Here is a 15,356-nt window from a genome sequence, read left to right as displayed (position 1 = left end):
TCTGTAATTGTGCATTCACGAGGATTTTCTGGGTGGATATGGAAAATTTTATTAGAAGGAAAACAAATATTATTTTCATGTTAAATAATTTTGATATATGCATGTATTATTCTAATGAAATTAATGATAATAACTTCATTTTACTTGTACAACTCCTTATTATTCTGGGAAAATTTCACATTCATAAGAAGAAATGGTCAGGATCCAAGCCTAACTTTAGTCACTTCCTTCAAGAAATTAAGGACTACTGCACCAGTTTGGAAAACATTATCAACAAGAAAGCAATAAAGACCTATGGACTTTTTCAGAAATTCACAATTTTTTGATTAAGAAGAAATTATTTTTCTGGCATATGTTATGTAATTGGTTGTATAATGTTGTTTATAATGGTTTGTACAAATAAAAAAAAAAAAAAAAAAAAAAAAAAAAAACTATGAATGAACCGGATCCGGAACTACGGATCAAGTAGGGTGTACGGAATACGGATCGTGTCCAAGAGGGTCTAGCTGCAGACCATAGATATATATATAGAATGACTAGATGTATTATGACGAGGTCTAGAGCGTCCGCACAGGTCGGCCATCTTACCACAGGCTGGCTTTCTGGCGGGATCATTCGAACCTTAGGTAAACGGAGGTAAGGTAAGTGACCTGCACAAACGTTAATACTCTTATCTCGCTGAAATCTTGATGGATTTACAAACTGTGTGTTTTCTTACAAACATATATAGAATGACTAGATGTATTATGACGAGGTCTAGAGCGTCCGCACAGGTCGGCCATCTTACCACAGGCTGGCTTTCTGGCGGGATCATTCGAACCTTAGGTAAACGGAGGTAAGGTAAGTGACCTGCACAAACGTTAATACTCTTATCTCGCTGAAATCTTGATGGATTTACAAACTGTGTGTTTTCTTACAAACATTATTAACGTGGTTATAGTTCTGGATGCTTGAACATGTTGAAATCGCAGCTTTTCTCCTCGAAAAAAAAATTGACTTAATCGTGCAGTTTAGTTGTGTATCACGCCTAGCTAGGCTACTAGCGATCCAGTAATTTGGGGCGAGGCAGAATTACGCTTTCTTTTCAATATAATACACACATTATAAACATGATTTAACTGAATTTACACATGATTTACTGTCTGGTTGGTTTGTTAAAACGTCTTACATTATGATTTCTACAGGAAATTGCTGACAAGATGCCAGACTTTTGTGCCGCCTATGTCTGCTGTAACCGCCGTTGTCTCGAAACGAGAACCCGAGGGATCACCTTTCACCTGTAGGATGTTACAATATTATGAATTATTTTTAGGATAATCGTTAGTTACTTAGTGGAAGTATGTACATATCACATAATAGTATTGCTAGATTGTTGTTGACACAAGGTTTAGAATATTTTGTTTAACGTACACCCATTTTAAAATCACATTCCCTCTCTCTGTCTCTCTCTCTCACTTTCTCACAAACACACATACAGACACAGGGAGAGAATGTTAACTTTTATCTATTATTTTGTCCGAATGCACCAGAATGCTCCGTTTGTATGTGAAAATGACACATTCACCAGCCGCCACTGATCATGAGTTATAGTAATGCTAACCCACTCTTATCAGGCCCAGCTGGATGAGGACCAGAACCAGCACCACTGGGACACCTTTGTTACTTCGCTAAATTTTTAATGAAAATGTAAAAAAAAAAAAAAAATCCATCAAATGTCTCTAACACCTCTGTCTAAACATTGATTTTAATAAATCTTCAAAAATCTTTGGAAAGTGCCTTTATAATGTCTAAACAAACTGTTTACTATTTTATGTGTAAAAATATTTTTATTAACAATTTGGAAATATGGACTTTAGTTCTTTGTGCTGTGTTATAGTCATCACTGTACAGGGTGGGGATTTTAACATGCAGCGTTTCTTGATGTATATTTGTTAAGGGAAATCTTGTAGGATTAGTCTACCTATTCTAGAACATTATTCTATTTTTTAGAACATAAGATAATTATTCAAAAGTATTCAGTGTCATAACTACATATTTGACGTTTATAAAATCAAACCGTTTGAAAATCGGTTAAAAATTGAGCACATTATGGCTATTTAAAAATTACATGTTTTACTATCAACACCATATTTTGGGTGAGCGAGCAGCCTGTGGTAAGATGGCCGCCATATGCGGACGTTCGACTCCGTTGGCCAGCAACGCAGACGAGACATCTAGTCATTCTATAGATATCTATGCTGCAGACGCCTGTAGAGTGGAGCTCCACCGGAAATACGTCACTCCACAGGAAACACGTGATCTTTAACACTAGAAGCGCCGGTCATTTGACCGCTACGACCAAAAAAAAAATAAAACTTTGCACTCGATCAAACTCCAGGGCCCTCCTTTCATGACTTTTCCTAGAATTGTGTGTTGTATCACCCAACACCCTTAAATTTTCAAAATCGCACTGGTACAAGCTAGTTTAAAGCTATTTTGCTCATACTTGTTGGAAATTGCGGGTAGCGGCGCGTTCGGTCATGCTGTTTCCTGCTTCCAAAGCTGCCATTCTCTTCTCTTTCAGCAGATGGCGCAAGGATCATCTATACACGTGTTGTGTGTGTGTGTGCGAATGATTACTACGATCACGTCATGACATGCCAATATTATACAGAAGCAATGGTAAATGCTAACGTTTTGAAAAGTGGATAATTAATATACACATTTATGTACATAACTAAAATTATTCTGATAGTTTGTGTGTAGACAATGTAAGCTCAGTATCCGATCATTCGTTTTCCTGTATGCACCAAAAATTGAAAACAGGGCTGATTTCAGCATGCATTTTTGAGGATACCCTGACATGCTCTTACTTTTCTGTATATTTCAGCAACACATTTTGTAAAAACTTATTTTTAAAACATGCTAGAATAATGTAAAAAATCACAAATTGGTCAATAGCCAGTATACTTAGAAACACAGACACAAGTGGCACAAGTGTTGGCTATTTAAATGTATTAAAGTCATTCACAAATTCCTTTCAGTTTAATAAATAGAGAGCTATTAATTATTTCTTATTGGCACATCAATTGCGAGTCGCGCTTGAGGGCGTGTCGATCGGTAGAACGCGATCAAGAAACGTATAAGCTGATTATTTTAATTATTTCATATAAAAGCGGACGTTTGTGTTTGTTGAGAGCGGGTATATTTTAAAAAAGACACAATAAGGTTTGTAATGATATTTTCCTGAAGTGTGTCTGAAAAACAAGCAGAGTTATTTATGTTGTCGCGCACTTCAGAAAATCGGAGAGAGAGAAAAAATAAAGTAGCATGTTGTGACTTATTGTGTTATTTGTGAGATGTTATTTTTAAATTTATTTATTTATTTTACGCATTTTTAAGTGGACAGATAAAAAATTCCGACTATGATTTTCGAGCATGTGCAACAAGCACTGACAGAAATATTGATGTTAGTTTCACGCATTCAGAAACATTTTCTAAGTCATTTCTAATATCTAACTAACATTTTCTAACATCATTTGAGGGCAATTGGCAGGTGATAATGGGCAGGTGATAATGACAGCATGGGCGGAGCTGTTGAATAACAGACGAGAAATGCTCCCATGTACACAGGCACAGTCTGAAAGATTTTCCACCAAGGTGCTGAAGGCTGGAAAAGTCACACTATAATATAATATAATACAATATACTAGGCAAAACCAAAGAAAAATGTGTGCTTTCCCTGAAACTCCTTCCCCGTCTGCGAGAAGGAGAGAGTGTCAATTTGGCAGATGTCCAGGGAACAAAACTTGTTACATCTGCCAGAAATGTAAGAGATTTGTCTGTGGCAAATGCTCCAAGAATGCACCTCCCTGAGCAAAATTTACTATTTTGAAGGGAACTTGACTGGAGTTATAGTCAGCAAATCAAGCTGCAAGAAAGTACTTCTCCACTGTATCAAGTCGGCAGATAGTCAGGGAACAAAACTTATGACATCTGCCAGAAATGTAAGCCAAATAAAAAGTAAGCCTTTGAAAGACGATAAAGCCACTTGTAAAACATCAGCCTACGTTGAAGGGAACTTCTATGGGGTACCATTAGTGCCAAAAATGCGTCGATAGATATTTGTGCGTTCCATTTGTGCCAAAAACATGTCATTAGTACACTGTCCACGTCGACTGAGCACGTAACAAAACATTCGTTTGTTTGGTGTGTCGTCTTGTCGTTTGTCTGCGTCGTTATGAATGTCGTCCTGATGTGTCGTTTGACTGCGTCGTTATGAATGTCGTCCTGATGTGTCGTTTGACTGCGTCGTTATGTGTCGTTTGTCTGCGTCGTTGTGAATGTCGTCCTGATGTGTCGTTTGTCTGCGTCGTTATGAATGTCATCCTGATGTGTCGTTAGGCATGTCCTCCTTATGTGTCGTTTGACTGCGTCGTTATGAATGTCGTCCTGATGTGTCGTTTGTCTGCGTCGTTATGAATGTCGTCCTGATGTGTCGTTTGTCTGCGTCGTTATAAATGCCGTCCTGATGTGTCGTCTTCCTTGTCGTTTGTTGTTAAAAACGTCGTTCTGATGTTTCTTGTGTTGCTACGACGGTTGTCTTGCTGTCGTTTTGATTCTAGTTCCGTTTAATTTTCCCCATTTTATATTGTTGTGCATGTCGTTCTGCTTTATTATTCTGCAATACAGGAATCATTCAATATATTTTCATTTTATTATTTATTCATTTTCTAGTGCCTTTTTATCCTTCGGTTTAATTTTATTCTGTATTTTTAATACTGTTCAACACTTTGGCTTTGTGTATGAAAACGTGCCATACAAATAAACTTTGACTTGAATTCGTTTACTTGGGCTGTTTAATTTCTCATATCCTTTGCAAAAATATTTTTATTTAGTTGTGCAATAAACTGAGTAACAGCATAGACTGGTGCCTGTAGTTCAGGATTGAAAATTAAAGCACAAAGTGTGAAGGTGCTAATTAGGGATATTCACCATCAAGCACTGAGAATCCATTCCAGTGTATTTAGGCTGCCTCTTTGTGACTGCAGACCATGCAATTGTGTGGCATACTAGCATTTGCGTGGCAGCCTAACATTTTTAAGAAAAGCTGGTAATTGATAGCCTGGCTCAACATGCCAATGAGTTCCAGCTTATTGCTGTTAATGAATTTGGGTCTGGTTATCCAAGGTACTGTACGTAACTGATCCTTTGTACATCTCCATGAAACAAAGTTCCAATGAAACTGAATCAAGGCCCTCAATTTCTGGCTTGGAAAGATTGGTTATTGTGATTGTTTTGCTATGTAATGCTGAAACTTCTGTTCTTACTTGTTTGTAGGACGTCTTCACTAAACATCCTTTTTGTTAAGAGTCAGATAGATAGATAGATAGATGAATAGCCCACTTCATACCATCTTAAGAAGAAAGCCTATTATTGTTTACCTGAAAGGCTACACATGAAAAAATCAGAGGGGGAAGAGAAATGAAGCAAAGGAAGAACAAAGAAAATATTTATTTTACATGTAGTAGAATACCACCACTACATACGTCAACAACCTGAAGTGCAAAACATTTCAATGTTAATAGAAAGAACATTGATTTATTTCACAGTGAAGGATTCATCTGTAATTCAACACAAATATCCCAGGAGGAGCAGATACGACAGACTCTGGAAAACAGATAAGACAAAAGAATACTTCCATATTCCTCACATCACCGAGCGCAATGCCAAGTGTCAGACAGAGTCATGTAAAGCACGCCATCACTGGACTCTGGATCAGTGGAAACATGTTCTGTGGAGTGACGAATCATGCTTCCCTGTCTGTCAGTCTGATGGATGAGTCTAGGTTTGGCGGATACCACAAAAGCATTACCGGCCTGACTGCACTGTGCCAGCTATAAAGTTTGTTGGAGGAGGGATAATGCTGGAGGAGGGAAACTGAATTATTTTTGAAATTCACTTACATTTATTAAATACATTGTTTTTGCATACATCTCAATTTTTTTTATATCGGAAAACTCGATCGATAACCCTTTGTCTAATATTCGCAGGTGCTGGCGGTGAAACTTGCCATCGCTTATAGGCGGAATAACGTTAAAATATATATTTTTTTTATTCTGTGAAACCGAAAGATCGATCTGCAGGCCAGATTCAATAAGAATCATAATGTCATATGAATAAAATGCAAATAAAAGCCGATCTCCCGTTTTGATCGCAATCAGGTTGTAAAACGGGACCAGGTTCTGGAACTTCGATGTGAAAGCACCTTAACTTCACGGTTATTTTCAATATGACTTGCTTAATGTTACCTTCAATTAAGGAATTGCCTTTGTTTCGCAACGCATTTTTTATTATTATTTCTATCATCACACATAACCACCCCTCTCCTGAACACGAATTGACAATCATAGGCTAGCATGTCATTCTTACCTCTTGCAATGAAATGACTCGAAAAGATCGATACCTTGTGTGGGTAAGGTTTTATCTTTCGGTGATCCTCCTCCTGAGTCCCCTGAGCGTAATTGTGATTGGTCAACGTGACTCTTTGGGCGTGCAGGCTCCTAGCTGAAAGAAGGTACCCCAATAGCATACTGCTGAATACTCGCAGCACTGTTCTCAGGCCCCACACTCTCACGTGGCACGTGACTGCAGGGCCTGAAAATTAAATAAAATAATTGAAGTTTGACAGTAATCAGTGTTGAGTGCAGTTGTGAGGTTAACACTGCCTGGTTCTAAATTCTATCCATGATGGTGAAGATGTTTTGCCAATATAGTACACGGTATCAGTAAAGAAAATATTAGCAGAAAAGTATAATACATAATGTCACGTCCACATAACAAATGGATAAGGAACGATTAGCGATGCAGTTTCTTTCAGGAAAATCCCTAAACGGGGAGCTTTATTCGGGGAAGCACACAAGGACCAGGAGCGTGACACGGAACAATGACCGGACTGAGGAACATGGGACTAGGGAACACTTACATACAAGAGTACAAAGAGGGGAAAACACCAGGTAACAATTAGTGATTAACATGAGGGCAGAACAAGAGGTAAGACTAGATGACCCTCAAGCGTGGCTATTTTGGAGCCTGAGGGGAAATGTGGGGAGTGAACACGGTGGGCGGGGCTGGACGTGACACATAAGCTTAAAATGTACACTAAGGAAATATTTGGGTGGCAATTTTTTAATGGGCATGAAACATCTGCCTTGCAATTTCTAAGGGCTCCAAGAGAATGTCCATCCCAAAGCACATGCTGTGGTCGAGGGGATCAATTCTTCCATGAAGATGTTGGTAAACACAACTCTGTGCGTAGAGCCTCAGGTGTCTCTGGAACATCAACTGTCCCTTCGGGGTCTAATGGTGTTGGTCCTTCCCAATCAATTCCATAATCTTCCAGATTCCCCTAGATCAGAGCAAAATGTGGTCACAAAAATATTTTGAAGTCTCTCACCTCTCAACTATGACTGAGTAAGATGTACATTTATACAGTAAATGTATAATTGCTCCATCGCACCACATTTGTAGTGTATTTACTTTTATGTCATATATCCACAGAATGACATAATACAACTTGTCATTGTAAATAAAGATGATTCTTAGACTGACCTGCTCATTGACGGGGTCAGAGATTGGATTGTTGCTCATTAATTGCCCTTCAATCCACAGTTGCTGAGGTGACCTTCCTTGCTCTGTGGAAAGGGAATGGCGATCCTATGCTTGCTTAAAAAGCTGCAAATGTGCATTAATTCGGGGCAGCATCAGATAATGCAAACAAATGAGGTCAAGCTCATTTTCAGGGTTTAAAGCAGCTGTGGGGCAGAATGATGTTGTAATGCTGTATGGTAGTTCACGGTCACAGCACAGCAAACATCTCTCCAGAGCCTCTCCATTCTCTGATTATGAACACTGCATCCAGTTATGAAACTACTTATTCCTGAGATAGGAAAAGAGAAATGACAACAGAAATGCATGTTGCGTTATTTAGAAATAAGACAGATCAACAGATGTGTATAAGTGTGTCCTGGAAAAATAATTTTCAGTGACTACAATACTCAATTCAAAATAGAGATCTAATTTTAAAATACCCCAAAAAGCGACCCACAAGAATCAAACATAGCTCATACTGATCAGTCTGATTTGTGATATCAAAAATCAAACGTGGCCAGTCAGTCATACGTCAGTGTGTGTATCAGGCACATGGTGGGGGAAAAAGTGCTGTTTGTCTGTGATGTAGCCCATATATTATCATGGTATGTGGCCATATAGACAAATAAAGTGATAATATGTATACAATTATGCAATAATAATTAATACAAGACTAATGTATATCTGTGGATTTTTCACAAATCACGTTTTGTCAAAAACAACATGGATATTGTGATTTGGGTATTTCCATTATTAGTAAGCTTTATGTGCAAAAACTGCCTATTTTTCTACTACCTGCCTGATACACAAACTAACCTATGACAGACTGACCACGTTTGATTTGTGAAAAAATTCACACATCAGACTGGCCAGTATGAGCCTAGTTTGGTCCTTGTGGATCACTTTTTAGGTGTTTTGCTATTATAGATCTCCGGCAATTCTACTTAGCTATGGAGCTTGATTAAATGAAATGTGCAAAAAGAAACAAAAAAAATCTGCTAAAATACGTCAGCGATTTTTTTTTCCATATTAAAACGCGCATATCAGTCACTGACAGCGGAACTGGACTGTAGAAAAAATTCACAAATCAGACTGGTCAGTATGAGCCTGGTTAGACCTGTTTATATGGTAAATTTTTCATTATTCACTCATAAAAAGGCAAAGTATAATATCAGCAGATTTCGGGATGGGGGGTGACAGCATCTGAATACACAAATCATGAGGAACAAAACGCCACTATTTACTAACATACACGTTACTGTACAGTAGAGATAAATTGAATGGGATCCCTAATCGCTATATATGCAAACTATACCACGGTGATCTTTGCTATACAAAGAAACTTTGATTTGAATTAGTCTACTTGGGTTATCAGGGATAATGTAGCAGGACGAGAAACAAAACAACACAGACAAACGACACATCAAGACAACATTCGTAACAACATAGTAAGACGACATATCAGGACGACATTCATAACTATGCGGTCAAACGACAAGGAGAACGACGCATCAAAACGACATTCACAACCACATAGTCAAATGACACATCAGGACGACATGCATAACGACGCAGTCAAACGACAGAAGAGGATGTCATGCATAACGATGAAGAGAACAGCATATCATAACGACGTGTCGACATGTTTGGTCGACATGCAATACAATATGTAAAACGGCAGGGGTGCTAAGACCACATAAGTACAATGTAAAGTTGAATTGTTGCATACAAACGTTTTGTTGGGTGAGCAATTGACATTGTCAAAATACATTTGTCACAAACGAATGTTTTGATACGTGCTCAGTCGTCGTGGACAGTGTACTAATGACATGTTTTTGGCACAAATGGAACGCACAAATATGGGGTACCATTAGTGCCAAAAATGCGTCGATAGATATTTGTGCGTTCCATTTGTGCCAAAAACATGTCATTAGTACACTGTCCACGTCGACTGAGCACGTAACAAAACATTCGTTTGTGACAATCGCCCCTGACCCTATAAGGCCTCTGATGGAAACATGGAGGGAGGGCGTTTGGCTGCCAAGGGCCCTTGAATTGTGGCGGTTGTGGTGGTGGTGCTGGTGGTGGTGGTGGTGCTGGTGGGGGGGGAGGGGGGGCCCTCGCGAGCGTTTTGCCCAGGGGCCCACACAACCCATAATCCGTCCCTGGCTACATCACAGACAAGTGGTCAAAAGCACTTTGTTTTTGACAAACAGCACCTTTTTTTCCGCACACACTGACATATCACTGACTGGCCACGTTTGATTTTTGAAAAATATCACAAATCAGACTGATTGGTATGAGCCATGTTTGGTTCTCGTGGGTCGCTTTTTGGGGTATTATTGGATTAAATCTCTTACAATTTCGCTTAGCCATAGAGCTAACTGAGGTGAAATGTGCAAAAATAAACAAGCAAATGTGCTAAAATACGCTTGTGACTTTTCACACAAATAAATGTTTGTCTAACACAAATTTATATTTAAATATGATTGATAATGTTTTCGAAATAGGCTTCCAATGTCGAAACGAGTCCTTCTGCCTCACGCACTTATCGGTCACTCGTAGAACTGTGGACTGTGAAAAAATTCACAAATCAGACTGTTGAAAATGAGCCTTGTTGGACCTATTTATAGGGTGAAAATTATCATTATTATTATTATTATTATTATTATTAGCAGCAGCATTTGACAATAAAAAGGCAAAGTATAATATTGGCAGATTTCGGGGTGGGGATGACGTCATTCGAATTCACAAATAACGAATTACACTAGTAAGCACAGTGGCATTGTGTATCTCACTGCACTGTCGAGATACAGTGGTGTGAAAAAAAAATCCTTCCTGATTTCCTTTTTTTTGTATGTTTGTCACACTGAAATGTTTCAGACCAAATAGATTTAAATATTAGACAAAGACGACACAAGTAAACACAAAATTCAGTTTCTAAATGAATGTGTTTATTATTAAGGGGAAAAAATGCAAACCTACATGGCCCTGTGTGAAAAAGTGATTGCCCCCCTGTTAAAACATAAATTAACTTGTTTCCAAAGATGTGATACACCACAGTTAATTCATGTTTTAACAGGGGGGCGGCAATAACTAAACGGAATCCTGAATCGATAACTGCAAATTATCTTTAGCGCGGTGTCTCACTGCCACTTAAACCCCACCCCTCAAGTGCACCTCATCACCCAATTACTCCTCTGCCATTGATTACGCCAAAAACCAGTCAGCCTAGAGCCAGTTCATACAACAGTAACTGAAATAATGGAGGCATGGTTTTATTTTATCATTTTCTTTTGTTGGTGTGACAGTAAATAACTCTATGGCTTGCCGTAAACTAAAAATCATCCTTTGCAGCACATTTTGCACAAATAATTGCATACTGAACTCAAATATCACAACACTAAGAAAATATTTGAGAGATGAAGTTGCAAAATCATGGGATATGTCAAGAGCTCTTAATTAACCTTTAACCACTTATTCAATATAAAAACGTTGGCTGAAAATTTAAATGAAGTGATGTAATATGATGTAAATTCTTTTACTGAGCTAGAATGTGACAATACAGCAACTCTAAAAAACCTTGAAAATCACTGGTGTTACAAACTGCTAGGGGCAGTGTATGTGTGTGGTCCCAGGTGTGCAGGTTGGTTGGTCCCTGACTCCAGTCCAGGCCTTCCTACTCTCCTGCACCTCTTCACCAGCCTGTGGACTGTCTCCATCCCGATGATGTCATCAGTGAGCGATGGTACATAACCACTCAGGGAGCCAGTGTCCAGATCTTCGAATTTTCGATGGTCAGCCTTGTACATGCTTTTGCCCTTGCTGTATGTGATGTTACTCCTGGTGGTTTCAGTATTGGTTTTGATCTGACATTTGGATGATGAGCTTGGTCTGTCCACTTTGGCTTAGTTAACCCTCTGTGTTGTGTTCACTGGCCTATAGGTATTTAATCTCACCGATTGCAGGGATGTGACTGCCATTTTCATTTTCTTGTTGGTTTTTGCTTTGCTGTTTATAGGTAGGGAGTGAGGGTAGAGAATTGTCTTTTCTTTTTCGGGTTTTCTTTTCCTAGGGAAGCTAGGTGTTAACAAACCAGTGCCTTCTGTTTATTGTTTTGACATGGGTCCACCCTGAAGCTAAGACCGGTTGACTTGTGTATGTAGATATTGTGTGATATTGTGTATGGACAATAATAATAATAACCTTCATCTTCATCATACCTTCTGTGTGCGAGTCCCTCATTGATCCCCACTCCTTCACCTCCTTACTCAGTTACAATAGAGCAGTGCGGCCCAACCCTAGACTGGGTCAGAACACAGGGTGGCAACTGTTTTGGATATCACCAGCAGTTTTCATCGTGAGAGAGCCCCCCCGCGGGTCCGTGAATTAATAGCGATGTTTTGGAAAATAATAAAAAAAAAAAATAAAAAAAAAACATACACCATAATGTATGGACAGCATGACAGCATGAAAAATAAGATTACGACTAAGACTTACTTTATTGATCCCAGGGGCAAATTGCTACTCATGCATAGTTACACATAGCTTAAACATGCTATTTAAGTTTTAAGCTATATTATGCACGTATGCCATGTCAGCTGTCTAATGTGAATCGTTTGATCAACGATGGTCTGGGCCGTACTCTGTAGAATAATTGTCATTAATATTTGAATTTATTCCAATGATAAATCTATTATATTATTAGGAAAAAAGGCTTAGGTTAAAAAAGACATACAACCACAACCTGAAAATAAGAACAAACCCTAAAAAGCAACCCGTAACTCAATAAAATTATAAGCAACTTCAGAAAAAAGCCGTCAGTCGCTTATAATAAGCGGACTTGACAACCCTGGAGGCAAGTAGGGTGGTAACCCTATCCTTTCAGCATAAGGGCCGTCCTTCACGCGAGGTGACGCATACGCGACGCGTACGCAACGCAAGCAGTGTACTGCTATACTTGCGCGCGTAGTTAGCGGCTATCCTGAGGAGAAAGGTCATGTAAACCAGGAGACAGTGTGGGAAAATCGTCTTGTTCGGCTCCTTCGTTTCCGGTCTCACTTGTTTTATGACATGAAAAGATGTACATTCGTTGCCTCCACAGCTAATTTTGTAATACTGCTGCAGCGTTCGCTGTATTCTAACCACTGCTCCACATCGTACTGGTACTTCGCTTTGCCACATATTACTTTACCACCCCATGTTGAATGTTGCACTGTATGTTGTTCAATATCACGTAGTAGTTATCTGGTAATTTAGTATAAACTGGTGTTCCGGGCAACCCTGTGTCCCCCCCCACTTGCGGCTACAGACTGCTGTAAGTAGGGATGTGACTAAAAATTTTAAAATGAATAAAATGAACAGCTTGAAGAGACCTTTCCAATGATGTAAATACCATTATTCTGTGACATAAAATAAGAAAGTTATCGAATTTTAAAAACAGTAATATTGCTCGCATTTTCTGTCAAGAATTACCATTAAAACAATAAAAAATCTGTGACCCGAAAACAAAGGCACTCTTAACTGCTTGTAACTTTCTTTTTTCTTGTCCTATCTTAATAAATTTGGTATCAATGGAAAGCTTGTAAAAAGATGAAGGCAAGAGCATTTATTTCATATTAATTAAATAAAATTTATTTAATTAATCAAAATAATATTCAATAACATAACACGAGAAATAAGATGGCGGCCAGGCCTCCAGTCATGACCCATTATGATTATCTTGCAAACCCAAAAACAAGACTGCTAATCCATAAAATTGGATGAAACTTGCCAGAAATTGAAATAAGATTATAAAAAATCGACTCATTAAAGAATTGTGCTTCTCATAACTTATCTTAAGAAATTGCAGACGTGTTTCCGTGACTGAAATATTCACTTTAAAAACTGATCGCTTTGCTGCTGCATCTTCGGGAAAATTTTCAGTTCGTCTTGAAGGGGAAGATGTGAACTACATCACAATTATTTGTGTTTCCAGAAAAAACAACACATAAAACAATGACGAGCAACACAAGACACGCAGTGCACTGCAGCCCCATGCTCGGGTAATATCACGGCTTTGGAAAAAATCCAGCTAGCGCGATATCGGGGATACGCGCATAGCTACATGCAGGTGAATCTAAAAACCGTTACATATACCTCCTCTCCACCAAGCATGGTTTTAATTCACATGGCAGTTATTCCGTTAATAAGCTGGGTAGTTGTTTAACTACTGACACCGGTGTAGGTTTCATAACTACATTGGTTATGGACAGAATTTTCCGGGTATATGTAAGGTTTGGACACGATGGCATGTCCCACTTTCGCTGACGTTACGGGAACTATTTTTCTTTGCGGGGGCCCGTAAAGGTTTAAATAAATGAACAAAATGCTCTATTACTTTTACCTTAGCAATACTACTCGAACTGTTGCAATAAAACAATAACATGAGAAGTCGTGCAGTTGTACTCCAGTACTGTATATCACGGCTGTGATTGTCTTTGACCGAATAACAGCAACCGCACACCTCGTATGTAATTGCTTAATTATTTGTGAAATTGAACCTACAAAATGTTTGCGTCTCCCATGCTTATTTAGCATAAATTTGGTCCCAAGCAGTTCCTGTTATACGGTGAGAAAAGCGACACTAAAATGACACGAGCTACAAAAGTTCCAGGTCGAGACACCGCAAGGACTAAAAGTAACTAGGGACCAGGTTCTGGTGTTATGGTTAAAGTGGTGATCATGTTAACTGGTGACAAGTGCATTCCCGCGGCATGCATTCACTTATTTTTGCAGAAGACCCAAGCAGATTTGTGAAGTTTGGAGAGGGAATTAAAATAAATAAAGGACATGCTAATGAAGAGAAGGACTTGTCCGGCATATTTGTAAAATATGACAGACGTGCATGCAGTTGTAAAGGTGATGTAGCAGGCATTGAATATACAATTGAATCCATTATAAAAAATATATGTCATTACCGCAGATCTGCAAGTTAACAGGATCACCACATGTGATGCCCTGCTCGCGTCAGATCCTCCTGTGTGCCATGCCCCCTCATTTATCTCGAGTGAAACCCTGGTTGTAACTAGCTGTTTCCTGTTTTGCCTGTTTAGTCCTGTGTATTGAAGTATGCGTCCAAGTCAGTTTACCCAGATCTGTCATTGACGTTTGCGTGTTGTCTCGTATAGTCCGTTTTATCCCCATTAAAGCCCTGTATTTAGGGTCATTGTCTGCCCGGCTTGTGATTTCCTGCTTGCTCGCTGGACACCATCACAAGCACATAAACCATAACGCTGGAATTTTTATGTGAAGGCGCCAAATGTTGGCTAGGGTCCCTAAATAGAAAGCTGTCTAAGATTCATATAGACAATATTATTTAACATTACATTTCGTTTCAAACGACAGTGCAAAGCAACACATATATATATATTTATAACATTTATTAGAATTCAGAGCTTTTATTGTCATCTCCGCCATACACAATTCAGCACACAAGACGAAGTAGCGTCCTCCAAAACCAAAGGTGCAACATATGCAACTCTGCAGGACAACAGAACACTCAGACAAATCAAGAATGAGGATAATTGGGGTTGGGGGGATAAATAATACTGTACATATCACTTTAGGTGTATGGGTGTATATATATACACACATACATACAGGGAGTCCTCGGGTTACGTACGTTGGACTTGGTGTTTCGTGGTTACTTCACCGTCTCCCATAAATTTATTAAGAAAATCCTGTTC

The 15,356-nt window shown here is 38.8% G+C and overlaps 1 protein-coding gene across 4 annotated transcripts in view; it reads left to right on the top strand.

The window, feature by feature from the left end:
* The first annotated feature begins 478 nt into the window (after window positions 1-478).
* The window catches only part of LOC111856875 (G2/M phase-specific E3 ubiquitin-protein ligase-like), a 30,120-nt gene continuing 15,242 nt past the window's right edge, over window positions 479-15,356 (top strand). For 2 of the 4 annotated variants that reach the window (XR_011993032.1, XM_072716550.1), the window contains exon 1: window positions 479-835. Coding sequence is in view for 3 of the 4 variants with exons in the window: in XM_072716550.1 (XP_072572651.1) it covers window positions 690-835 (146 nt within the window). In the remaining variant the exon portion in view is untranslated. Of the gene's footprint in view, window positions 841-1,184; window positions 1,280-15,356 lie in introns of all 4 variants that reach the window. The other 2 variants (XM_072716553.1, XM_072716551.1) reach the window with 2 other exon arrangements.

The sequence above is a fragment of the Paramormyrops kingsleyae genome, chromosome 9 (genome assembly GCF_048594095.1).
Source record: "Paramormyrops kingsleyae isolate MSU_618 chromosome 9, PKINGS_0.4, whole genome shotgun sequence".
Classification (NCBI taxonomy): domain Eukaryota; kingdom Metazoa; phylum Chordata; class Actinopteri; order Osteoglossiformes; family Mormyridae; genus Paramormyrops; species Paramormyrops kingsleyae.
The sequence above is the reverse complement of the archived record's forward strand: the minus strand, read 5'-3'. Positions and strand labels throughout refer to the sequence as shown.